This window comes from Echeneis naucrates, chromosome 8 (genome assembly GCF_900963305.1).
Source record: "Echeneis naucrates chromosome 8, fEcheNa1.1, whole genome shotgun sequence".
Taxonomy (NCBI): Eukaryota; Metazoa; Chordata; class Actinopteri; order Carangiformes; family Echeneidae; genus Echeneis; species Echeneis naucrates.
In genome coordinates this window covers 12,442,463-12,470,060 of record NC_042518.1, presented here as the reverse complement: position 1 = coordinate 12,470,060, position 27,598 = coordinate 12,442,463, and the positions used below count along the sequence as shown (strand labels likewise).

Genomic DNA, 27,598 nt, shown 5'->3' with positions numbered 1-27,598 from the left:
ATTAGTGATCATAACATCATAACAAAAATAAATAAATAAATAAATAAAAAAATAAAAAATAAACAAAACCAAACAAACAACCAAAAAAACAAAACATAAAACATTAAAATTGTTACATCTGGGGTTGCATGCCATCACCTCATTATTTATCATTAAATGTAATTAAAATACATTTTCGCCATTAAAAAGAGCAGGGCTGTCATCACAAGGGTGCGTCTGGATGTGTGTGTGTGTGTGTGTGTGCGTTTGAACATAAAACAGCTTCAGTTTACATGACAGTTCTGGAAAAAGTAGAACGAACAGAACAAATCATCATGAGTTCATAAAACGCGAGGGGTGCCATTTGACATTTTTACATGTGCATATTGTTCACTAGTTAGCTCACTCAAGCGGCATGTGGAGATAAATATGATAATAATCAAAAATATGCAGATAAGATGCAAAAAAAAAGGACAAATGTTGCTCATCAGTCAACATTGGGTAAGCTGATTGGGGAGCAAGGAAAGGTTCGCTGCCGTATTCCAAGAGTACAAAAGGGCGATATGACCTTGATTGTTAAAGATGGAGCTTCGATTGAAACACAGTGGCTAAAGCAGTCGGCTGCTATTAAAAACCATGGAGAGCAAAAGAGAAAGATTCCTGTTAGAGTATTCCATAAACCGGTAGCTTTTCAGATTGCGGATGTTTAAATAGCATCCTCCGCTCTGTTAAGGGTGCTCAGTTTGGCAAGGAGTAGAGTTGCATACAACGCACCCCTGTGTGAGCAAAATGATCTAGGTCCCCTACAACCATCCCTCCTGTCCTTCTCATCCTCCTCTTCTTTCTGTACTTGGGTTGCGTGAGTTCGGGCAGAGAGCTGAACTGGAAGACCTTGGACTGGTAAACATCGAAAAGAGAAAAGTTTGATCCTGCTTTGCGGCCACTAGAAATTGTGTTGTGGTTGTGTTTATTTATTTATTTTTTTTTTTTAGAATTTTCTTTTTCCTAAAAAAAAAAAAAAAAAAGAAAAAATCTGTGCCGTATCATCTTCTGTTGCTACTGTTGAAGCTCCCCCAATGCGCACAGAATCATCCTGAGGTATTTTATTTCATCACAATTTCACTTTGTTAATCCAATCAATCAAGCAAATCAGTCAGTTAATATGGTTACATGATTTTTTTTTTTTCATTTGACTGTACAGTTTGTACAGTATAATGCTACGAAAAAATTGTGTTTTTGTGGGCATATGTCTACAAGGAATTATGCACATGTGCAAGTCCTTTTTAACAAGTGCTATCAAAAAGAACAAATCAAGAATCAACCAAAAAAATGCATAAACAATGACGTTAACAAATGTTTTGTCTTCAAGCTTACCCAAGTTTTGCCATGCACACACACACTCCACTTAATCCATACATAGATACATGATTGATGAGCACATAAAGGAGCCTCTTTGGATCCGTTTCTCTCCACCCTTTCCTGCCAAACCCACACCCCACCCAAACAACGTGATGAAGGTAAACAAGGGGTCCATCTCAAGGAGTCTTCCAATCCTCACGAACCGGGATGATAGTGCATCAACTGTAAACGATGACGAATTTGGAACAGAATCCACAGTTGGACTGTTGTGATTCATGGTAGTGTGTAGAACCGAACAACTAAACAACCAACCAAAGCTCAATTTTACAGAAACCAAAGAAACTGTTAAAAGTGAGGTGGTTCTATAATCATTTGTCATTTTAGTTATTCATCACGTTGATCGGGAAAGAGAAGGTGGAGGGAGGATAGAAGGAAGGAATTTTCAGTATTTCTTTCTTTTTTTTTTTTTATAGTTAATACCCTGTTTCTCAATGGCAGGGAGTTCAAAAGGCAAAAAAACAAAAAACAAAAAACAAACAAACAAAACAAAACAAAACAAAAACACATTGGTGCCCACCCCTTCCTCATCTCAAACAAGGTAGTGGTGGACACAATTGTCTTTTCATCCTTTCCTCCCTTGTTTTATATCCTCTGTGCTCTCTTCCCTTCCGCCATTCTCTTGCTCTTTTGCAGCGGGACCCAAAGCGTGACGCTGTATTACTAAGCACAAAGATCAAGGTTCAAGGTTTCGATTGTACAAGTATCCATCCATCATATCTGGCAAGACATAAGTCTCTTTTCAAAAACATGTAAAATACGTGTCTGTGAGAGTATATGTGTGTATTTTCTCTTCTCCGACACAGAAAAAAATCAACACATGCAAAATAATCTACTACACTTACTCTCCCCCTCCCCAAAAAAAACTATGCTTTTTTAAAAGCAAACGTGGGAGAGAGGTTTTAAAACTAATGGCTATTGTGCTATCAAATAAGCAAACACTAAAATCCTACATAACGGGATCCGGATGCCAGAATCCCTAATTAATCTTATAGTTAAATAGAATAAAAAAGCAATACTTTGCAATTATTTTTCTATGTGCAGCGTCACAAATGAAATGCCCATCATATACCTCAGGTTTCCCTGCTTGTCTGTCTTTTCTATCAGTCATTTTGTCAGTCTGTCTTTTTTTTTTTATGTCAGTCTGTAAACATTATTCATTGATAGCACCTACATTACTCTCACGTTCTCATCACTCCCGTGTCCTTAAGAATGGGCTTAAGACATGAAACTGAATTCTGACCAAGCACACAAAACCATAACTGGCAAAAAACGACTGGATGTGCCACTCTGTGCCGCTCAACTCCTTTCTCCCTCTCTCTCCCCTTGCACTGCCAGGTGTCTCAGTGGCCATATTTGTCAGAGTAACAAGCAGCAGGCTGTTGGACTAGCTCACCGTGACGCCCCTGCCCTCCTGGGACACCAACATGTCTGGCTGCGACATCAAACGTGCCCATCTGGTCTCCCTGTCAGGCCCATTCTCCTCAACTAGTGAGCCCAAAGCCTGACAGTGTAGGTGGAAAGGGAAAAAGGGAAAAGGAGGAGGGGTTGAAAGCTCTTCCTCTCTTCTCATGTCATTTCTACTATTCTCCTCACCACATCCTCAACCTCTTCAATCACAGATCAATAGAGTAATAAATTCCTCCCCTTATCGTTACTTCGGCTTTCTTGGTCCCGCTAACGAGACTTTGCCATTTCTTATCCATTTTCCAAAGCGTGTGGGCTTTATGATTCCTTTTTCCATTTACTCACAGACACCTTAGAGCTGACCATGCAGCCAACTCTTTGGTACATGGCTGAGGATGGACATAAATGGTGATATCATCTGCAAAGAGAGTAGTAGTAGTAGTACCGTCATTCCCGTCACAAGCGGGCACAAGTTCATTCGGGTTACTATGTCGAAGATAAGAAAAATGTAGTGAGGCTATGGCATCCCCTAGTGGATAACATAGTTGATAAATTATAATACAAACCCAGAGAGGAGCGAGAAGGAGAGAAAACAAAACTAAACATCTGACTCCAGACTGGGGATTTTTTTATAGACCCGTCTATTGCTGAACTGGGCTGAGTTAAGGACGCCACGTGGGGCGGGGTATGCACTAGTCTTATTGGCTGAGTAAGGCATCACATGCTCTTTATTGTACATGTCATTCGCTATCCGCCCGTCCCGTGAGCAGTAAGAAGTGGTGGATTTTACGGAAGAGCGGAGATTGTTCGCATCGTTGCGTGTTTTGATGGGGGCCGCCCCAACGACCGCTACAGGTGAGGCCACTGCCACCTGTTTGTAAATATCAGAGGAGCTACGCCCATGGACCAGTCTGCTGCTGGCGTCATCCCTCAGCGAATGGCTGAGGAAAGGGTTTTCCGAGCCATGGGCTGGGTACAGGGACTTGCTCCTCTTGCTCTCCTCCAGGTTGTGGTTAAACAGCATTGATTTGGAGCCAGTGCCAAACAGTCTGCCGGAGTAGGGACGCATGCCAAAGATGTTCGCATAAGGTGAGTCAGATGCGGAGTCCAAGAAGCGTTCCTTCTCTTTGAGACTGACGCTACGAGCCGGTCGGCCCAGGTCTACATCCTTGGGCTTTTCTAGCATGATGTTGTCAAAAGAATGCTGACGACTCAGCCTCAAACGGTTTCTCTTTTGGACATGTGGCCCATCCGTCTGTGGCCAATATAGACCAAACATTTTGTCTGGCTGCTGCTGCTGTTGGTGATGCATGGTGGGACTGACCAAAGGGTCTGTGAGGAGCTGGTCCTCACTAATGTCATACAGATTGGCCATGTGTATGCACGCTTCACACCGATTGTAAGGTGAGCGCGTGGCAGAAGCTGAGACAGATCCAGTAGATGTGTATGCCCCTGCTGGTGGGTAGCTAGCAGTCACTTTGGACAAGCAGGAACGGCAGTGTGTCTGTTTGTAGCGATCGATGGATTCATGTGGTGACAGGGAAAGGTTTTTCTCTTTTACACTGTAATGTTTTGAGTAAGTTGGGTCTGGCAGAAGATCTGAGTCTGTGTGATGCAAAGGTGAGGAGTTCAGATGAATGATGGGCTGCTCACACTTCCTAAAGTTGTCACTGTGGTCTGAGTAGATCTCGGGGTAATCCAAATCATCTGCAGCAAGGCCACGACTCTCGCGGTAGTGAAGGGGGTCTGAGTGCAGACTCAGCTCTCGGTCTGAGTCAATGGTGTAGATTTTCTCTCCTCCTCCTCCTCCTACTCCTCCTCCTCTCCCTGTTTGGTTAGTTCCACCGCTGACCTGCTTAGTCTTTAAGTAGGACAGCTCGACCTCACTGCAGTCCCTTGGGTATTTTGACGTCACCGATCTTTTTTTTAAGTTGTCCTTGGGCTTCAGGTGCTTGTTGTTTTCTGGGTCCTTGTAGGAAGCTGCCCTGCTCGAGCAGTCAGAGATGTCAGAGTGAGCTGTGTCCTCAGGGAGGTAGCGCTGTGTCTTCATCGACATTCGAGGTTCTGGCATCAGCATGTCGGGCATTGGAGGGGGCCCAGGAGGCACTGAACGGAGCGTGTCCATTGACTTCCACAGGGTCCTTGGTGGCTTAGCATTTGTTTGGACTGCATCTGCACTCACCGCCACCTCTACTGTGTTGGGGTTGGCATCATTCAGGGTGAGAGGGTGCTGGCCTCCTTGGAAGATGTAGTTGTTAAGGTGATCTTTGTGACGGTTAGCAAGATAAGCCTGGAGGTCACCAGTATCCCCATAGATCATGTCTTTAGGAGCGTAGCTTCGGTTGTCAGCATAAATGAAGTTGCCCTTCTCTGCCATCATATCCATGATCATCGGGCCAGCTGAGTGCATGAACTCACGTTTGGGTGAGTTTAGGCGTGATCCGCCAAGGTTAGACATGTTGGTCATCTGTTTGGCAGACTTAATGAGTTTAAGCATTTTGTCCTGTGGGCTAAAGTCCAGATCTGTCTTTTTCTTCATGTCAATGTGGACTCCATGAATGCAACTCCAGATTCCCTGCATGGATAAAAGGTGGGTGCGTACGAACAGGCGGAATCAGGAGTGCAGGAGGGGCGGATGACAGAGTGAAGGAGATAAAATGGAATGAGAGAGGTAAAGCCGAACATGATGAGGGATTGAAACAGACAAAGAGAATAATGATTACTTATTGACTAAGACCAAACATATTTGAGATCTGCTTTATTTTGAAATGTCTTAAACTAATGCAAGATTGCTTGTGAATCAGCAAAGCACAGGCTTTTGTGACGTAAACAGAAACTTGAAACAACCATAATGAATTTATGAGTGTATGATTATAAAATGAGCATAATAATTTAGGAATTACTTAAATGGAAGAGAACGATAATTAAATAACAACCACACAAAAACAAGAATACACAAACTGAATAAAACGGGACAGAATTTAAACCTCCCTTAGAGGACTACAGGGTTTACAATTTTTTGAGAGAGAATAACTAAACTACCATGACCTGGAAGGGAGGGAGGCTATAAAATATATCTGGGCCAACTACAAGGTAGTGACGCCACAGAGTCGTAAAAAAACAACAACAGCCACAGATTCTTTCCTCAGTCTGATTATCCACATAAATATGTCTTTTGCCTTCAATCATTCTTCAGATTTAAAACAACATTGTTCTCAATAACTTCACTTTAACTTTTCAAAGTTTTTGCCCTCTTTATCACCCCTCTTTGTTCAAGCATTTGCAAAGTTAACAGTCACTCTCCCCCGCCAAAGTAGCGCAGAGACACTGCAGTGCCTTTAGGGATGCATGTCCATGTCTTCAGTTCTCACACACAACAAGGCAGAATGCTGACCATTTTAGCTGAATGAGACAGGATAAATTGACTTAGCGCAGTTTGCAATGATTTCAACCCCCCCTCCCCAAAAAAAAAAAAAAAAAAAAAAAAAAAAACATGCCGCAATTAAGATCTATTTTTGTCAGTATTCAGGGCTGCCTCGTGATTCCCCCCTCCTGCTTCCATCCCCATCCTTCCCTCTTATCCTCCTTTGTGCAGCTCTCCCTCCTTCTCCCTTGTGTCAGTTTCTTAGTTTAGCATTAGCTCTCTCTCTCTCTGTGTCTGTGAGGATGCTTCCTCTGTTCCCTCATTCTGCTGTTGGAAAATGGAACCGAGGCAGACTTGTCCAACCCAATAACGCAGCGTTGGCCCCGACTATGGTTACAGTGCTTTGTGTCACCTTTCAGTCATGGGAACGACCACTGTGAACCCAGTCAGACCACACCAGGCTCAGATATTCACGTATGTATATTCACTGGCAGCTTCTGTGTGTTGACATAAATCAAGACTGTTGTTCCAAAGTCTTATTTTCATTCATAAAAACTTCTGTGTAAGCCAGTAGTAGTTTTTTGTTCTCCCAAACCACACAGCAGGCTAAACAATGCCTGCACGTGAACAGTCCTTACCCGACTGATGGAGAAAAGAAGGCCCGGCTTGCCGGAGCAGACCCCGGTGAAACAGTATCTGAGCCTCCAGTAGAAGAGATGCTCAGAGACGAATGTGATCAGAGACAGCCCCATGGCTGTGGCCAGCATATAGAAGACCCCAGCCATGTTGTCCACATCCAGCTGACTGGACATCACCTCGTTCTTCTCATTGTGGCAAATTCCCGTCAGCCACTGGGCTTCCAGTTCCTCCATTTCACCTGAAAAACAAAGAACAGAGAGAAAGAGAGAGACTCAAATTCTTTACTTCGGGGTTTGAAGCCAATGAATCTTAAGGTTGGATATAATATGAATGTTTGTCCCAGAGTTTTTCACCAGTGTCTCGCTATAATTCAAAATGTAAGTCTATCCTGTAGCAGGTTTTTGCTCTCCCAAACCACACATCAGCTTTAGCAATGCTTGCAGAACATGGTCGCACACATACACCTCCTCTGCACAAACCAGTCCTTACCCGACTGATGGAGGAAAGCAGACCCGGCTTGCTGAAGCAGGCGTCAGTGAAACAGTACCTGCTGCTGCTTCACAACAACATCAGCTTAAGTCGTCGATCATCACACACTTTTGAGGCTGGAAATAAAGTTCAATGCACTTTTTTCATGGACCAAGTGAACAAAACTGGTAAAGCACTGAATAAAGCAATTTCAAAACTCTTTCACGCTGATTTTTGTGAACAGAGAAGACAGTAGGAGGGGCAGGAAATAAAGGTTTCGTCAGCTCACATTTCTGATAACTTAAGGGTTGAAGCTTAGAACCATAAGGTCAGAAAAAAATGGCATTAAGAAAAATGTTTGAAATGACCTGGAAATGTTTTGATCCGACACCATCAGACCAACAACTCTTTCATTAACAAGCATTCCGTGGGCAAATGGGGTTCTACTCCCTTCTATGTTAGGATATTGTTTCTTCAGTGCTAACGAAATAAAGGTAGGTAGCAACAAAGACCTTATCTTTTCTCATTTCTCACTCTTGTGCTCCCGTCCCTCTGTCCACCCTCCCTCTCTGGCTTCCTCTGTGACATTTGGCGCGTGGCTAATCCAATCTGTGTCATTCAGGGCTGGATATCTTATGACGTTAGTGGGGAAAGACAAATATCGTGGTGGGGTTCAGCTAGATGTCTCGGGGCTCCAGACTCACAAAGATGTCATTAACCCTTTAGGATGATTGGGAACAATTTGTCTCCTGAAGATGCAGCCATAGTACATCTTAGGTTAATATGACATGATATGATGACTTGCTTGGAAGTGGCTGCTGAAGAGAATTACATTGTATTAGATTTTTAGCTATCAACAGGTCACTTTGCTTTTCTCTCTCTCGCTTATGTTTGTTTTACATAAATCTGGTGCATTCAAAGGAAAAGCTTTTGGGGAACTGCTCCTGCCTGCACTGTTGCTCTCATGTACACTTTCGGGGCTTTTAACAAGGTTTTAGTTGAAGAACCTATGGTTAAAACACAAAACGAAATGAAAAATAAACAAACATACATACATAACATACAACCATATTCAAATATGGGAGTGAAGTTTTGATATTCTATTGTATACTTTATATTACTATGAACCACAAACACTAAATTTGTTCACGCAGACAGTGCTTATCTGCACTTTGAAACAGCTCCTGCTTGCTTCCTGACCCTGACCACAATCGAACGGGAACTAGTCTGGGGCTGTTGGGGAAGAGTTGCAGAGTTCGACACCGTAAAAGCATGTTTGCTTTCTTAACTGCTCGTGTTGAAAAGGCGCTTTACCTCGCATTTGAATGGAGAAATGAGCGGTCACGGCAATGTCTGCTCATTTCCACCTGGGAACTGTGAACCAAGTCAGTCTCACAAAAAAATGGCTCAAATTCAGGCTTTCACACTTGGCAAACCTTAGGAACCAATCCCATCACCTTTTGCAGGGCAGCTGGAAGAGAAACCTGGCTCATCAGTAAAGAGGGCAAGAGTTCACATTAGTATAACCAATCAAGCTCTGTCAGCGAATGTCATTTGGAAACTAACAAACAGCACGAATGCATAAAACATGGTATATATGCTAACTGTCCCACAATATCTGCTGTCTCGGTATGTGGCTGAAACATGCGGCTCTTTAATGTTTCCTCTGCTAAACATCTAGAGACTCCGCTCTGTCAACCTTGTACAAGCAGCACTGGTGGGTGGGGCTTAAAGCCTGAGACAGAATTTCCTAATGAGGTAACTGAGCGTTGATGTTGTTTCTAGAGTTTTTTTTTTCCTTACTTTTGTAACGTGAAGAAATAAACCACAGGTCCAAACATAACTGGAGAGGAATTCGAACTGTCTAATTGTGACCCGCAGCAGGTTTGGCCGTGTGTGTGTGTATATCAGCCCGAGTGTTTCCAGACAGCCGCTTTTGTTTCTCTCTGTCTGTTCATCTTTGTTCCTCAACTTCCTCCACTCTACCCCAAAGAAGCCCCCTGTCTGCTCTCGGTCTGCGGGAAGCCATATGCCCTCCCCCCACATTGTGTCTATCTGATCAAGTAGCATCTGCCAAGACACCGAGTCACTGTCATCTATCAGGCAACCTGCCCTCCTCTCACTCCCCATCCCTCTCTCTCTCTCTCGCTGCACCTGACACACAGTCTTTTCATGTGTTCTTCTCATCCTGCCTCGTCCTCTTTCCATCCTCCCTCTGGCCACCACATGCTCTGTGTTCCCCCTCTCTCGCACTCTCTCTTTATAAGCCTTCTATCCTCATTTGCCTTTATTCATTTAGACAAACAGCAACACTTGGGTTTCGGCATATTGGAAAAATCCCACTATATACATATGCTTGGTGAATATATACAATGAATGCTTAAACAGCTAGTTGTACAAACAGATCAAGTTGGAGAAGAAGACAAAGCCAAACAAAAACACTGAGTCTGATTTTTCTCAAAATTATTCAGCCCTGAAATATGAATTAAGTGTGGCCTGCGTGCTCTGCAGCCCTGATAAGATTTGGTTAGAGAGGATTATTGTGACACCAATGTTCATTTAATCAACTTCAGTGCACTTAATGTGAGTGGCTGTGAACACTTGCATCAGCAAAATGCTTTCGATGTAAAATGTAAATGAATCTGTCACTAAAAGCTCGAGCTGTCTCGCTTTTCTGTCTGTTTTGCAGTGAGAAATTGTTTATGTAAGAACTTCGGAAGCTACTGTAATATAAGAACGTGGTGTTTCAGATAGCGTAATGCATACACACACTAGCCCACAAACACACACACAAATCTGTTGCTGCAGAGAGGAATACATTAGAATAACTTACACACTTTGCCCTCTGTTTAGAGCAGCCTTTTGTGTCCAGAATAACATCAAAGGACTATTTATACTTTCCCTTTGTGCTGTCAGCAGACAAGACGGTAGAGATGTCCGCGTGTGTGTAGTGCAAGTACCATGAATTAACAAAGCTGCCAAGGTATAATGTAACCTTTTCGTGGATGCCTTCATCCACACGGAATTTGTGTACGAGAAAGACGCGTGTGTGTGTTCCTCACCATCTCCAATAATGGCCAGGATAGCCAGATCCACCTGTCGTTTCCAGTAGGAGCCTTTCTGCAGAGCAATGCCGTAACCAGTGGTAGCAAAGATGTACCTGAGCACAAGCACGCCCAAACACACACGCACAAAACACACATTTTAAAAACTTTATTTCTGCAGTTAATGTCACTGTGATTGAGCTTTTCTTCGAGGAAATACCTCTTGCATAATGATGCAGATAAATGTCATGAACTAGAAATACAGGTTAGACGCATTCAGTCGAAATTCCTGAAACTCTTGATTTACTCTTGGTTGAGCCTGGAGACATGCAGCCTACATCCCTGGCCATAAATAATATCATGCTGCTCTAGCAGCTGTATCATTGTTTATCTAAATTCCAAGTATCTAATATTTATTAATATTTTACTGAAGAGAGACTGCTGCAGGCTGTCCTCTCTCCAAATATCATCAAAATTGGATTTTGTAGTGGAAGTGAATTTGGTAGTGGAAGAAATAACAAAAGGGGCATGCTGTCTGTGTCTGTTTTTGGTCATAACCTGTAACTTCCTGGAAAAAATTGAAAAGAACAAGAACAAGAGCTTTTAATTTGTGTGTTCGTGATCTGCCCCCCCCCCCCCCCACCAAAAAAAAGGAATATTTCACAGTCCATGTGGTAATGCAGTGGAAACTTAATCAAACATTAAAATACCTTTACTCAACTTACATTGTGGTTTGGACCAAAGAATGTCAGGATGACATCATGGCGTGCAGACAATCCACACTGAAAGTGTATTTTCAAAGAAACAAAGCTCTAGTTACCCGCTGCCAATGGTCACCAGCTTACATCCTTCATCCCTGCCGGCCATGTAGTTCAACACTGCAGCATCATAGATGAAGGCATCCAGTTTACTGCAAAAAAAAAAAAAAAAAAGGAAGAAGAACAGAGGAGAGAGACAGAAGAAAACAAACAGAGGGAGGGGAAGAAGACAAAGCATCAGGGGTTTTAAATGTTTTTAAAAGAGATTGAGTGAGAAGTGCACAGAAGGAGACAGACAGCAGAAGAGGGGCTTATTTTCAGAATGTGTTATTTGCAGATCAATTCTAAAGTCTTAAATCATCTCCAATAGGACTGTAAACCGAGCATAACCAAACACAAGATGACACAGTGGGGAGAGGCTGTCGTTCAATACAGTACGCTTCACTGATGATAGGACCTCGGAGGCACATGGACGACCTAAACAAACACACAAACAGACACAAACATTTACACTCTTCCTCTCTGTCTCTCTCTCTCTCACCTCTGTCCACACACATACACAGAAATGAGCAGGTTCCAAAGTGAAACACCAAAGATCCCAGACTCAGACTGACATTTGCAATGTAATTGATGCTGTCACTAACCGCCGCACTCTCACCCTCTCTGAGCGCGCACGCGCGCACACACAAACACGTAGACATGTACACACGTACAGCCCTGCTAAGAGTGCAGTGACTGGCTGGCATTTACTGAATGTCAGATTCAGCCCTCTAACAGAGGCTCACAGCCGATAGTTTAGCTGTGTAATTAGCTTAACCCAGCACTGGCTCCATCTACACGCAGAGTCTGTCCAAACATGTGGGGGAACCAGGCGTGTGTTTGTGTGTGTACGGTGCAGTTTGTGTGTTATTGCGTTCTGGTGAATGTCTGTGAGCATGGATTTGTCTGTGCATGTTCGCAGACACATTGGAGCTCCAAAGGCATGGAGAGGGATTCAGCCATTCAGTTCGTACATCACACCTTTCTGGGATGACTAAAGACAGCACAGATTTTTTTTTTCCCAATCCCTGCCATAAATGCAAAAGCAGACTGGACATTTAAAATGAACGAAGAACGGTATCATATTTATAACTATATCCCAAATAGAAAGCTGGAACAGAACCACATTCTAAATACCAATCCAAAAAAAAAAAATAGCTCAGTGATGTAAGTATATATGGTACAACATTTTAACTTTGAGGGGAATAAAGTTTAATAAAGGTCATAATTCATGTGTAAAAATGTTCCAAAATCACCATTTCAAAACCACACCAAAGAAAAGTTTCAGTTTCAGTGAAAACACGCATGCCTGTCTTCAAACTGAGAAGAGCACTGCGTCATAAAAACACAAGGGGCTGCGTTGGCGTGGCTACGTGTTACCAGACAGAAAATGAAATGCAAACAGTTCAGGTTGAAGACTCATGAGATGCCAAGACTCTGGATTCAGGCAGGATTTCCCAACTCTGCCAAGTTTTCACAGCAGTAAGGAATCCTCTGCTCCGTGTGTTTAAATTTGCGCATTGAGCATTTAAATTTGCACAGTGCCATATGGCTCTCAGTAGAGCGCATTACAGTGTGTTAGTCTTTGCATGTGTTTGATTGGTAAATGGAGCATATTGGAGCAAAGGCAACTTCTTTCTTTTTTTTTTGCCAGACCTTTTGCTTCTGGGATCCCCGCTGTGTTAACACAGCCACTTTAAAATGAACGAGGAGGCTGTGTTTTGCTCCAGACAGTTGCATCACTTACAGCTTGTTGACATTGTGTGGTACATTTGCACCAGGAATGCAAAACCCACATTAAGGTTTTCCTTTTTCTTACCTTTGTGTTTTCATGAGTTCATAAGTTACGTTATGAAGAATTTATTTAGCAATTCAACACTTTAACACGTGGTTAGGTTGAACTAAGTTTGATTTGAAGTTTCTATCTCGATCTAATCAGAAGTTGGTGGCCCTTTTCTTCTTTTCTTTTTCTTTTCCTCTCGCAAAATCAGCTCCAAAGCTTCTTACCGTCTCAATATCTTACTGACCATGTCTCTCTGGCTTCATTCTTTCACTACAATAAACCCAGACCAATTTCATCTCACTGATCCCCTTTGCTTTGGCTATACCAACAACTAAGAGCTTGAACTTGGAATGAAACGCCGGTGGGCTGTGACATCACCCACTGGAGCCGGCACAATGTGTAATCTCTGTCTACTGGATCAATACATTGTGCAATCATCAGTTATAAAATAAGCTGAAAGTAACTGACAGTAACTGTCCAGACAGCAGCACGAATAGGCAAAAAATTCTACTCCAGGTCCAATTAGCATGGACAACACCTGAAAGTAGATGGTGATATATATGAGCTTCAGCCCTCATCTTGTCCTCTCCATACCTGTCACCTGTCCAGCACAGTGCAATTAAATCAGAAAAACTGCTCCTCTGCACCCTGGGATGACAAAGTAAGCTGAAGCCTCGATAGAAGTTTGAAAAAGTCAAAATGTCTCACACAGAGGCTTAAACTCTTTTACAGGAGAAACAACACAGAAACGCAAGACACATAATATTGTTTTTAACAGTTTCCCTCTCTCCAATGTGTTTGTGTGTGTCTGTAGCTCTAACTGTGGCATCCTCACATTGGGGGAAAAAAAACCAAAAAACAAACTGTTTATGCGAGCTAATTTTAGTGGACAAGGTGAATGAAGGGCAAGTTCCAACCTTAGTGTCATATTGCCCAGGGCGGTCTTTAGTGGTGGAAACTACAGCTCCCAGCAGTAGGCTGACCTGAAGCTCTGGAGGAAGTTGTGGGATGGACGGCAGACGGTTCACCACACTGACTCACATAGCACCTAGTGTCACATCATGGTACCACAAGACAGGCAGGTCAGAGGTAGCTGTTAGCCTGCACATTTCTGTAGGTATCGCTTACCAACTACAGATGGAGGTCTTGGTCGTGACGTCATTACTGTGGCTCCTTCGTTACTTGTGTTCATTTTTTGAACATCCAATTTTGCATACTGTCATTCCACTGTCGTCATTCATCTTCTAAAATCTAATCTTTGCTGCTACTGTGTGTAATTCAGGTCTTGAAATGTAATTAAATCAGTTCAACTCCCATGTGCACGGTTTTGGTTCTTCGTGACTGTAACAGATTCTGTGTGTAAAGCCTCTCGGCATTATGTGTGACGAGAGCTAATCCAGCTATCAAGCCACAAACAGCTGAACACTGTGCTGTTGCTCATCTACTAATACCAGGCTAGAACACCGAATAGAATTATCAGTGAGGATTTTTTCTTTTAACTGTGCATACCTGGTGCTAGCTCTTTGTGCATAGATGTAAAGTGTGAGCACGTGCTTTCATTTTGAAGCACGCTTCTTGTGTGTGCTTCCCTGAGGTACCGGTGTGTGTATGTTTGTTTAGATGTATGCTGCACACATGTTCATGCACCAACAGAGGCAGAGAGTATTCACAATGCTGAACTGGTTTAGGTTGTTTTTGTGTTTACATCCAGATTATTTATTATTTATGGAAGAGAGAGAATGAGCCAGAAGACATATACCCCCCCTGCCTCCGCGGGGCAGCCTGTCCTTTGAGCTGTAAACGCTGACTGCTGCCTTTAACCAATCAGAAACAACTCCTTTCCCTATCATCTCATCATCCCTCTGTCCTTCTGTCATCTCTCCATTGCTTGATGTACCCCACCGCCCCTTCTTTTGCTGTTTGCTTTGCCCTCTCCCCATTCCCATTTCTCCCTTTACCCTCAATTTTCCCCTCTAATTCCCATGTTCCTCCCTTTTTCATTACATTACCACTTTCTTCTCCTTCCAGTCTCTTGTGTCCTTCCTCCTACCCTTCACCCTTCAATCATTTCCCCCTATCAGGCACTTTGCCCTTGGCCTCCTACCCGACCATTTTTCCTCTTATTCCCATTTAATGTGTGATGAGAGCCACTCCTCTGCTTCTTTTTCCTTTTTACCATCTTTACCGCCACTTTTCTATCCATCCAACCAGCTTAAAGTGTTCCACTCCTTCAATCTGTTCTTGGTTAGCTGCGTGATAACCCCCCCCTCACCCTCCTGCTCTCCCCATACACCTTCTCTCACACACATACACATCCACCCCATCACCAGCAGTCCCATTGTAAGACCAGTACTAAATATAGCTCCTGCTGTTCCAATGAGGAAGCCCATTCATCGCCAATCTCAGAGGAGCTGTCGCACACACGTGACACCAAGTACACTCACCGACATTGCAGGTGCACACATACACATTCACACGGAAACAGGTTGACAAAGAAATATTTTGCATTAGTCAAGTAGCATTGATTAGAGTGGAACAGGAAAATAGTGTGCTTACTCACAAAAACGCACACACAGTGTTTCCTCACCCTGTTTTGAGGCTCACAAGTGCGTCCTGAACGCCAGTTTGATGATATTTCACCATGTACTGATGCATGGCAGGGTAGTTCTTCCTGATGTTCCTCTCTGTTGATCCATTTGGAACCGTCCCGAAGCGGAACGGAGGTGAGTATGCATACGGGTTCTGAAACTGTGGCAGGGGAAGGAAAAATAACGCAGAGGAGAGAAAGGGGAGACGGCAAATGTTGAATATCAACACAAAGAGAGGCAACGACAGACAGTATTCATTCCACAGGTATGGATATTGTGTGTGTTGGGAAATGACACGCGTATGAAAAATATAGTGACAGAGATGGAATGGATGAATCCAAATGTTTGACAGACTGTCACTTATGGTTTGATTTCAAACACAAACCACAGTGAAATTGTTTAGTATAATAAATAAATAAATAAAAACTTTGTTTTTCTCTCCCTCTGAGTTGTTATTGATGTTTACTGTGCTGCATCTTCTCATGGTCAGCTGAGTAAAAGGTTCTTTACTTTTCTTTTTACAAATGTATAATGCGACCCATCTCAACACTGGCTGGTCAAAGTTTGTTTGCTTTTATGGAAATATTTCTTCTTCAGTTTCCTTCTCTTTTTAGATGTCTGAACACGAGATATAGTTGTTATTAATCATGCACAATGTCAAATACTTTTATCTCTCTATCCACCCTCGCTTCCTTTGACTGATTTTCCCCTTCTTCTTCTTCTTTTTTTTTTTTTTTTTTACTTTCCTATAATTTCTCTCAATTTTCATCCTCGCCCCTCGGCGCCTCTGTCAGGTATAATCTAGTCAGTGTGCAGGTCAAGGGTTTCGTAGTGGTAGCTTGTCACTGTGGTAAGAGCCTGCTCTCAAACACAGTGGTTACAATCTGCCCTGAGTGCATGAAACGAGCCAACCCTTTCAATTACGAGTGTATATTACGAGCTCCACTCTAACCACAAAGTGTGTGCGAGAGCGCTGTGTAAGTAGCAGTTTTAGCAACATTATTGAAACTGCTCCACAATGTAACGTTACACGTGATTTCCCACTTTGCTTTCACAAATTCATACAACAGAGCAGTGACTCGATGGATAGGGAGCATGTGAAGGCTTGTATTTTCAAAGCATTAATATCCACGTTCTGTGGGCTGTCTGGCAAACATCTGTAGAAATCATCTGTGTATTTACATAGCCAGATACTCAATTGTTTATAAGAACGATTTACATCACAAATGGATCTACATAAGTATGTAAATATTTACACACATTGCGTATCTGTCTGCACACATGTTCATCTCCTTTGTGTAATCAGGTCAGGATGAGGGCATGCGGTGGGTGATAAGACAAACCCTGCTGTGCATGTGTTGGTGGTGATGTCATGGACTCTGTGTGTGTGTGTGTGCATCAGCATCAGAAGTGATAACCCCTCAGGAGACACCCTCTCCTCACGCAGTCATTCCTATAGTTTCCCTCATAGTTTCATTTCTTTTCCAGCTCTCTTATGGCAGAGCATTAGCTTTAAGGTCAGAACGGGGCACATGTAAAAAGGGCTTCACTGGTCCGGATTGCCAGGCCAGCTGGGGAAACACTCGCCTCTTGCTGGATAATTACCAGTGAAGGGCTTTTGAGAACCGCACCAGATGCTGCTAATGAAAGCTTGATGTGGAAATGATGAGGAAAATGAAAGTGCGGAGGCCAAAGAGGGACAGGTGGAGATAAGAGTGCTCACCGCCCTGATACGTGGTCATGAGCAACAACATTACACTCATATAGAACTCCAGCGTAGATAGAGATTTTGTTCCACAACTGTGTTCATTTCTTTCCCAATTCATTGGAAAAAATTATATTTTTGTTTTCCAGCTATTTTTAGATCTTTTACGTTATATTTTTTTAAGTATAACGGGGGCCTTTCAAACATATGGAATATGTTTGTAATATATGTAAACATATACAATTTATCAATATATTGTAAATCTTTAAGGTTGCCATGTGACCCTGAGAGAACTCACATTGCCATAGTCCCACCTTGGCTCATCCAGCCTCCTCTCCAACTGCTGGCCCTCCTCTCTTGTTATGTCCCCTGTCTCCTGCAGCTCCTCTCCCTCCTTTCTTGTAATCTGCTCTATCCTTATTATGCAAGTTCTGCTGTTATATAAGCAAAGGACTCCCTTCTGTAACTAGCTTTTTGTCTATGTTGATTGTATGTGTATGTCTATATTTTCACAATCCGGGATTCTCAAGGACCTTTATTATTTTAGTGTCAGGCAATTTTGTTGTGCCTCTGTAAAAGTGTTAAGTTGCTGATTAGCTTGTGTTCTTTTTTTCCGCGTTGCTCTCAAAATAGGCTTTTTCTCCGGATAACCATAAAACTAGAAGCAAAGCTCTGAATGTGAAAATGGATCAATAACTAATCTTTAAAATCCAAACCCTAACATTTCTCCAGATGTAGTGTTGACCTTGCATCTTTGAGCAATTCAATATTACAGAAATGAAAGCGAACAGACTACATCCGTGGTTAAAGTCATACACCAAGGTGATTAGAAATTGGCCGGTGAATGATGAGTCGCGAGACGTCTCCTCTTTGATCATGGAGTCACTAGTCATTAAATTGATATATTGTTATTGCCTGTGAAATCTGCATCTCTTTCGCTCTTACTTATCCAAGAAGCTGAAAGTTTCCCACTAGCTGCGGTTGTAGTTTGACATTTGATCCAAAAATCTTCCATAATAAATCGTACTCAACAACCAGCTCAGGACAGGTTTCTATGCTGGATTTGTGTTATAGATTTCCAGACTAGCACAGGATTGTTGGCTGAATTTTGAATTGTTGTGCATGCCATGCTGTCATCTATTGAGAACAACATATCCTCTTCGACAAGCAGTGTTGTGAAGAGAAATCTTTGAAACATCACAGACCTGTTAACTGACTGCCCGTTTCTCCTTCATAAAAGTTTAACACAAATTGTGTAGTTAGTGTGTCGTTTTAAAACATCATGTTTACTGACAATTTGTTTTATCGAATCGCTCCGTAGAAAGCTTTTCCCACCAGCATGTCTATGATGCAATGGATTTGTCTTTGGGGATTTTCTGTGAGCTCCTCCAATTCACATCTAAGCAGGAAACTCAATTTTTCATCTGCGTGCAGGCTTGCTTTTGAGAAGAAGAAGAAAAAAAAATCTGCTGAGTGTAATGCAGTATAATGTTTCTACGGCTCGGGAAACAACCAATCCAATTAGTGTTGGTGTAAAAGGGATCAAAGGCGCAGCCTGGACACTACATGCAAACAGAACAGAATGACAGACAGCAATATTGTTCTCAAGTGATGTGTGACCAAGGCTCTAAAAATACCGTGGAAGGAACACAGATGCTGTGGGGTCACCACGTTGATCTGTGCCTGCGAAGTGGGACGACCACCTGCTAACATATTGGCCCAAAGAAGTGGATGAGCTAATAATGTCAGAAGCTTCTTAGTTGTGCGTTTGTTTTGGTAAATTCTAGCCCCCTGGTGGTCAAACGGAACAATTTCAAGGATTATTCACTGTCATGCCTCACTCAGCATATCTGTCTGAATGGCCATTTACCCTTTTTGTCTGGTTCCTTTCTTCCCTGACCCTCTCTGTCTTCCCAAATCTCTTTGGCTTTCTCTCCCCTCGTGCCGCTCCTTTCTCCCTACCTCAGCCGTCAACCTGGCCCATATCTGTCCCACTGTTGTCTTGTAACATCTTGTGCATCTTGGCCTCTCGCTATTCCTCAGTCACCCTCCTGCCAGTGGCTCTTCCCCTCCTCCCCTCCCCTCCCCCTTCCCTCCCTCTGCAAGTTGTCAAAACCCTCTACATCATCCTTAAATCCTCTCTCCTTGGTTGTATCTCCCCATACATCCACCCCTCTCTTTTCTTTTCTATTTCTCTACCTTTTTCCATTGATCATTTTTTTTCTCCTACATAACCTTTTCAACTTTACATTATTGCTTTCCCCATCTTTCCTTCCTTTTTTTATATATTCTTTGATCTCAGCACCTATTATCACATTTATATACGTGTAATAATTAACATTAGGCGACAACTGTTTTATAATGTAAACATTTCACAAACAGAGAGGCCCAAAGCGAAAGAACCAAGAATGCCGTTTCTATAAAATGCGTTCATTTTTGCAGGATAACTTAATTTTTCAGAGCTGTTTAGACAATAGAAACTCCTTGTATGTTTTACATTATTTTTGCAGTTATTGATTATTTGGTAAAGTGAAAAATAACTTGAACATAAGCTTGCTAGCTAATAGCAGTGATATCAAATCCATTTAATGACTTAAACGCATAAACGCTTGACTTGATAATATCAAATCAGAACTCCTATTTCACACCAGTAAGTATATGAAATGAAAAAGATGTGACAAAAATGTGACAGATTTTACCTTCTAGCCCTATTTTTGTTGAGTAACATATATTGCAGAACACTAAAAGTTAGATTTTTTACTTTTAAAGCTGTTTACACCTTTAAGAAGGGCACTACATTTGATGGATTAATCCACCAAATCCCTACAGGGTGACCAGAGCTTGAAAAATGAGAGAAGCCATGGAGGTAATTGGAATATTTCAAGCTAAAAGTCAAGTGCTGCAACCAAATTGCACACATAAACCTTTAAAGGTATGTAAATCATCTGTCTTTCCTGGGCTGAATCCTCAACTAATGAACAAATTGCCACCCACTCAGTCACCACCTTTCCTTTTTGTTCTCAATTACCTTATTGTCAGAAAGCCCAGTGACTTGGTCGACAAACTCCTCCTGGATCATGAAGGCAGCCAGGTTGGCAGTGTAGGAGGCCAGGAAGATGACAGCAAAGAAGGCCCACACAGATACTATGAACTTGCTGGTGGTTCCTTTTGGGTTTTGAACTGGCACAGAGTTGTTGAACACCAGACCCCAAAGCAGCCACACGGCCTTGCCCATGGTGAAGGAAGGGCCGTGGGGGTCTGAAAGTGGGGACGGGGGGAGAGAATGACACAGAATTTAGACAGGGAGATGAGATTTGAAAAGCAAGTAATACAAAACTTGAACGGCTGTGCTCACCTTTTCCCTGTGCCAGGTTTCTGTTAAAGCCCAGTGGACTGATGTACTCAAACATGAAAACAGCCATTGCAGTCACCAGTAAGAGCATCACAAACATCATCACCCACACTGATGCACTGAATGGCTCTGAGAAAGAGAGGGATAAGAGGAAAGAGATTAAGCATTAATAATCATAATAATTAATAATCTTGGGTTGATTTTTATATCTCGCACATGACTTTTTTATGCTTCATGTTAACTTACTGTCTCTCTAGGAAGCGAATTAATAAATCAATCACAGAGAGATACCCACAGAAAGGACAGAAATGTACGGATAACAAGCTGACTGCTGCTCGTTCACAGAGCCCCCCCCCCACCCTCCCCACAAACACACACACTGCACATACACAAGCACACCTCCTATTTGACAGTCTGAGGAGGTGTACAGTATTGGAAGCCCTGGTGTCAGCACTCCTGTCCTCCCTCTGAGCTCACAGCGCTGCTGCAGAGATTAAACCCTGCTCTAATGTATGGGAGAGCGCTGCCAGCACAGGGTTGTGCCTGTGTGTGTCCAACTATATTTGTGTGCACGCGCGCTGGCAAGCCTATATGGGGTTTTCTTGCTAAGCCCTTATAATTGCCACTTTCGCAGCACTTAACTTCATGCTGCATACATGTCAGTGTGTGCACCTGTGTGTGCGCACATGTTGGCATATGCATGTCTTTCTCTCAGCACTTTTATGCAGCCGTCAGTGTTTTTCATATGTGAGTGCAGGAGCTTGAATCAAGCAGCCATAACAGGGATATCCATGGTCACTCAGGTTAACATCCTGCAGTTAAGTCCCTCTCAGGTGAGTGAGTCAATGTAGCAGAAAACAGGAGCTGAGCTAAATCCCTCAGATAAAAGAACAAGTATTGACAGGTGTGTAAGTGAACTGAATTGTGCTGTCATTTCTCTATCTTGGGGAACACAGAGAGAGAGAGACACACACACACACACACACACACACACACACAAAACAAATATGTCTGCACTCGCAGAAACTGAAAAAGCAAACAATACAGATCCTCCCCCATCCCCTTTCGCCTGAGTCCAACAACTAAGCAGTGGGTATGCAGTGACAGTTACCGAGGAAGGCTGACGGGGAGACGGTTCCGTTGCTACGGGAGACCATGACGCTGATCCCGGTTTCCACGAACGGGACGGAGAAATCGATGACCTCAGAACGCTCCTCATTGATCGTCAGAGATCCGACGGCCATGACGGCTTTCTTATAGACCACCTTTCAGGGGTGGAGAAGAAGGAGGGACAGAGGGATAAAGGAGGGATGGGTGGATGAGGAAGGTGGAGTGGTTAGGGAGAAAGAAGGAGAAGGGAGTGAGGGCATGGTTGAGGGGTGTTGTCAGGAGGCGGACAAAGAAGGCGCATAAGGAGTTATAGTGCGATGGGAAGGTTACAGGGAAAAAAGTAGAAGAAAATAAACATTATATTCGTGTCTTGTGTTCTTAGTGTATGCATCACAAGACACAATCAAATGCAGCAAACAATTAACATAACTTTAAAATACACATCTGCCCGATGAGGCTGCACCGGGTATTGCATTTGTTCCGTTTTTAGTTACTGGCGTCAGTGTGAAACAAGAAACCCGTGCACCCGAATATGATTTTTACTGACTGTGCATTGTCAGGGTTCTTAATCTCAAGTCGACTCTTAATAAATGTAATCAACATGGAAGCGTGCATCGCCACTAAATGAGGGGAATGCCAGATGAACTTCATCTAAGTGAATAAAGTCTGCCATAAAATATATGGACAGCTATAAAGTTTATGGTGTTAAAATGAACTCTGGGACTCTATCTTCAAGTTGGAGCTGGTAATTAAAGTTATGCAAAGAAGTTTTTGCAGGAGTAGCCAAGATTTGTTTACTGAGCATTTACAGTCAGTGCAGAGGCCTTGTAGTTGAAAATTAGTTGTTAGGGTTTTTTTTGTTTGTCTGTTTTTTTTTTTTGCCTTGTAAATGTTTTACAAAGTCAACACATTAAGCATCTTTGGGACCTTAAAAGGAAGAATATCTTGGCTCTTATTTCTTGTTTTAAAAGTCTTATAAACTAAAGTGAAGACTGATTAATACCGTTAGACATCACAATGGCATTCAGTATTGGCACCTCTGTAGTGAACATCATAGAAGGAACACATTGAATGCACATTAGTTGGATGTGAATTATAGCTGACATGCCTAATATCCGAGAGCAGCTCAGTGATTATGGAGCAAATGTGTACCCTTGATTAGTATCCGATTCTGCTTCTGACTTCAGGGGCCTTCATTGACAGAACGCTGACTCACTGTGTTCAGTGAATTCATTGAACTGGTTCGGTTATTTGAATCACACACGCATGCGGACAAACCCACACACACTCGTACTTGTCTTACCTCTCCCACCATCCCATTCCAGACATTGTTAATCTTCTTGCCATGCTTTCCATTGGTTACCAGGTACAGGTCATAGGTGAACTTTACATATTTGGCAATTTTCTTCAAAATGTCAATGCAGAAGCCTTTGCAGCACTTCTTGATGTATGTCCCACCAGCCTCTGTTGTGTTGCTGCCAAAACACAAACAGGACATGCACATCATTAGAAAGGGATTTTGGACAGCAGCTGCTTCAATTATGTATCATCTTCGGTCAAAACACTGTCACAGAAGAAAAGAGGAATGGCAAGGAACCGAGCATCTCATAAGCCCGCATTACATATTATACAGTGAGTGGGCTGAATATCAAACATCCCAAATCTTTGCATTTTAAAAGGTTGACGGCGTAAATTCATTTGATATTCATTTTAATCAACCTTGCACAACTTCAAATGTGTCATACATCTTCTCTTTTAAGTTCAAAATAAACAAAACATCATTTGCCCCTCTTTCCATTACACTTGCAAATTTTGTGATCAAATGTCAGCCAGGGACCTTTTCACCTTTGAGTTTCAGTTATTCTACTCAGAAATGACATCAGACAACTTGGAAAATAATCCTCTACCCTGCCTCTACCTTCTGCGTCTCTAGAGAAGGGGTTTGTGATGGCACTGCATCTGCAAGCCTTGTACCATCTGTGTGTATGAATTTGATAGTAGGGAAGTTCAGAGAGTGTTCTCACGCACGCACGCACACACACACACACACACACACACACACACGCACACACGCACACACACACGCGCGTACACACACACACACACACACACACACACACGAGTGCACATCAACTTTCAGCCACCTGGGACTCTCATTTAACTTTTAGATGTGTGCTAATTAGGAGAAGATAGCCTCGCCCTTTAGTTTAACAACAACCCCTGCAAAAGTTGACGGACAGTGTGAGACAAAACAAAAGAAAAAGAAAAACTCCACACATGTGACTGGAACTCTCCAGGTACCTTCACACCTGATACTCTGCCGCTTTGAAGAAATTCTTTCATACCAGAACAACATTGACCGTCACATCCCCTCCCAAAAGGCCAAACCCCCGTGTTCCCCTCTCTAGTCTCCATCACTCTGTCAAATCAATGTCATTAGTAGATTTTTTTTCCCCTCCATCTTGACACTGGAGATGAATTTCCTCTTAATGGTCTCATAGTTTTATAAAAGATAGAAAAGGTTCATTTTAAATAAACTAATTAAAAGACATAAATCCTGGTGGATCTGTTAGCTGTTGTGAACGATTTTTTGTAAAGCGTTGTGCAATCGCCCTGGATGATTTTCTACAGTTGTAACCAGAAAGCATCTGTGGCAGCTGTTGGACCTAATTGAAAATGAAATAAATAACTTCATTGCCATGTGTAAACAACATCAGGCTTATTCATTACCATTATGGGTTGTGTATCCTCATCCACCTCCGAAAAAAAAAAAAAAAAAAAAAAAAACAGGCACACCCCCAAAACCCCCAAAAACATACTTCTACACTCCTTCCTTAATGTTTGATCTGTGTGTTACACCCCTGAAACCCAACTTTTTTTTAAGATTTATTTTTTAAGAGTGATAGATTCCATTAAGACAGCTACATGAGCTTCGCTGTCTATGTCAAATGCGACTGTCAGTAACTTCAGTGAATCTAAATTGCATCACAAGTTTTATATTATTATGTAGACATGTTACTCTAATGCAACTACATGACGGTGCAGGGAGGAGATTGAGCAGGAAATGGGATCAGTAATAGTATTAGCAGGGAAAAAAACAAAAAAAAAAAACAAAAACAAGGACAACTAAGTCAGCTCTCTGGCAGGTTCAGCTGGCAGGGCAGTGGCAGAGCAAGCATATAGGCCAGAGCTGTAATGGCTGCATTTATGAACACAGTGTACCCACTTAGGCGGCCCATAGCACAGATCAGGCAGTGAGAGCATGTGATGTTTTGGAGGCTGTTTGTGAAGTTGCCAGGCCAACTTGATATAGAAACACTACAAGACCTGGGGGGTTTCCAGAGAGGGCAGTGTGGGTATACGTGCGATTGTGTGTGTGTGTGTGTGTGTGTGTGTGTGTGAGCATGGCTTGTTCTTAGGCCCAGCCTGGATGAGTGAATTTGTTGGTTCCGCATGCATGGTTAGTCCTCCACTCCCCCCCAATCCAATCCACCTCTCCTCTCTCTCTGCCACTTCCCTTCCCTCCATCTATCCCTCTTTCTCCAAATGGACACTATGGATGCTTGAGTGGGAATTGCACTGTGGGAGGGAGGAATGCGCCCGGATGCATTGGCCTGTGAGTGAGTGGACATGTGGCAACAGAGAACGTATACGAGCTTGTGTGTTTGTCTTCCTCCTTGGAGTTGCTTTATCCTCTGCCCTACTTCACAGTGATTCTGGGTGGAAATCTCTGTTGGCCTCTTCCCTGGGACCCTATTACTGCTTAATAAGCTCTGTGTGTGTCCATGTGTAGATGTATACAGGCATCTATACATATATGTGGTAATTAGAGTGGCAGAAAATATGTAGTGTCAGTCTTCCTGTAAGTGCGTCTGTCTGTCTGTCTGTCTCTGTTCCAGCAGAGAAAAATAATCGTTTGTAAACCCATTACATGCTTTGATTCAGCAGCACTCAAGCCATTCAGACACACACTTGCATGCACATACACACAGCATAAGCCACTTACACTACGATTGTGTACTTGAAGAACATGACATAGCAGGAAGCCACAAAATTGGGCATTAAAGGGGAAATTGGTGAAGAAGGAAGTAGACTGCTTCAGTTCAGCTTCACTTTTGGGGGCGGGGCAACATATATCGAACGTCTAGAGAAAGGGAACCCACAAAACTCAAAGAAAATGTAAAATGCAATCACCTGCTGATCATCAAAGATGCTGATGCGAAAGTGAATTATCTTTTTTTCCTCACACTCTGTTATTTTACAGACATGTCAATTTAGCTGTGGGTGTGCGACACATGGGTGTGACAGTATATTTTGGTCAGTGTCACTGTGTTATATAATAAACGTTGCAGCCGTGAACAATTAACAACGGAACTGGAAAGTCATTGCACTGGGTTACATTTCTCTGGCATCAATGTCATTGCTTGCTACTGATGAGGAATAGTTGCATTGAGCTCAGGTCAGAAGACGGACGGATCAATCAGTCAATCAAACCTACTCTTTGATATGCTTTCTGCAGGGGACGGAGTTCCTCATGCAGGTACCGGTGAGCCTCTCTACGTCCTCCACGATAACGAAAGGTTTCTCCTCTAACGTGACAATGGACAGGTGGTTGTCGTCGAGCTCAGCATCACCGAAGGAGTTGAAGCGCGGCCACACCGGGTACTTAAGTGTCAGGCTGCCATTGTCCAGTTTTCCCATCTGGAAGAAAGGAGAGGGAAAAAGGTGAGACGATAAATAAGCTAGTGGGTACCTTCACCTTTATAATTAGCAAATGGGCTGAGAGTCAGCATCGGCCTGAGGACATTTTGTGTGTCACTGTTACACAGCACTGACTGTTGGATTAAGACTAATGAGCTCACACTGAAAAGACATGGTCTCTGAACAGATATCATAGCCCTCAAATAAAAGTTTAAATGGTGGGAAAATGATGTCCAGCAGTCACTGATCATAACATGGCACCTTGTGGAGAAGCGCAGCGTGCGTGTGTGTGTGTGTGTGTGTGTCTTTTCTTCTACCTCTGACTGCTGTAGTCTGCTGCGCAATATCTCAAAGCAGGTCGGGAAAAAATGCGTTGCCTATAACACATGCATACAAATCACAATACACGCTGTCGAGAGACCAAAATGCACGCAGCTCCTGGTATGGCTGTAGGTACAACATAACAGATTAAAAGCATGGTGTGTATGGATGCATGACAAAACGCACACAGAGGAATATACTGTACAGTAAAGCTATGAATGTGGACATATATGAGAAGCAGAGGAAGGGGGATTATAGCACCATGATAGTGCTGTGACGGTGTCAATAATTCAGACAGTTTTGAGAGCAGTGATGTCACACATTCCTCTACGGATGCTCTTTACCCCCCCCCCCCCCCCCCCCCCTCCCAACAACTGCATGTAAATGTTTTTACGTGACATTTAGGAGCGCGTGAGTGCAGGTGTGTGTGTGTTTATGCTATGCAAGTATGTTTTTGTTCAGACAGAGAAGTCTGAGAGGAAGTGAGAGATAACAGCATGCAGCGAGGCTTTGCTCAACTCTCAATTATTAATGTCACAGGAGGAGAAAATAGCAAAACCTCGCTCCCATTCTTTCCCTCCTTTTCCAAAGTCTTTCCTTCTTCTCTTCTCGCAGCCTAAAAGACTAACACAGTTGTAGTCAAGAGAAGAATGGATGACTGTTGCACACAAATAGTCCCACTCAGCAACATACATGTTCATTGGCATGAACCTGTAATACAGGCATGTTAATCTTCATCTCCATCAACCATGGAGGACAAAGGCTCATGCAAACACACAAACGCGCGCAAATAAACACACACACGCACACACATACATGTTGTTGCTTATCCTGCATGCCTGGCTAAATCATTAACAGAAGAGCAATGGGGAGAGAGCAAAATTAGCATTTTAATTGTTTGGCTTTGAGTGGTTTTCTATCCCC

General features: G+C 42.8%; 1 protein-coding gene across 1 annotated transcript in view; it reads right to left on the bottom strand.

Moving 5' to 3' along the window:
• Positions 1-3,400: 3,400 nt before the first annotated feature.
• grin2aa (glutamate receptor, ionotropic, N-methyl D-aspartate 2A, a) overlaps positions 3,401-27,598 on the bottom strand; it is a 116,608-nt gene continuing 92,410 nt past the window's right edge. Inside the window, exons 6-15 of the mRNA XM_029508065.1 lie at positions 26,151-26,353; positions 22,956-23,127; positions 21,654-21,807; positions 20,546-20,671; positions 20,219-20,448; positions 15,485-15,645; positions 11,138-11,227; positions 10,336-10,433; positions 6,805-7,043; positions 3,401-5,377 (exon numbers count right to left, since the gene is read on the bottom strand). Coding sequence (XP_029363925.1) covers positions 3,401-5,377; positions 6,805-7,043; positions 10,336-10,433; positions 11,138-11,227; positions 15,485-15,645; positions 20,219-20,448; positions 20,546-20,671; positions 21,654-21,807; positions 22,956-23,127; positions 26,151-26,353 — 3,450 coding nt within the window. The remainder of the gene's footprint in view (positions 5,378-6,804; positions 7,044-10,335; positions 10,434-11,137; positions 11,228-15,484; positions 15,646-20,218; positions 20,449-20,545; positions 20,672-21,653; positions 21,808-22,955; positions 23,128-26,150; positions 26,354-27,598) is intronic.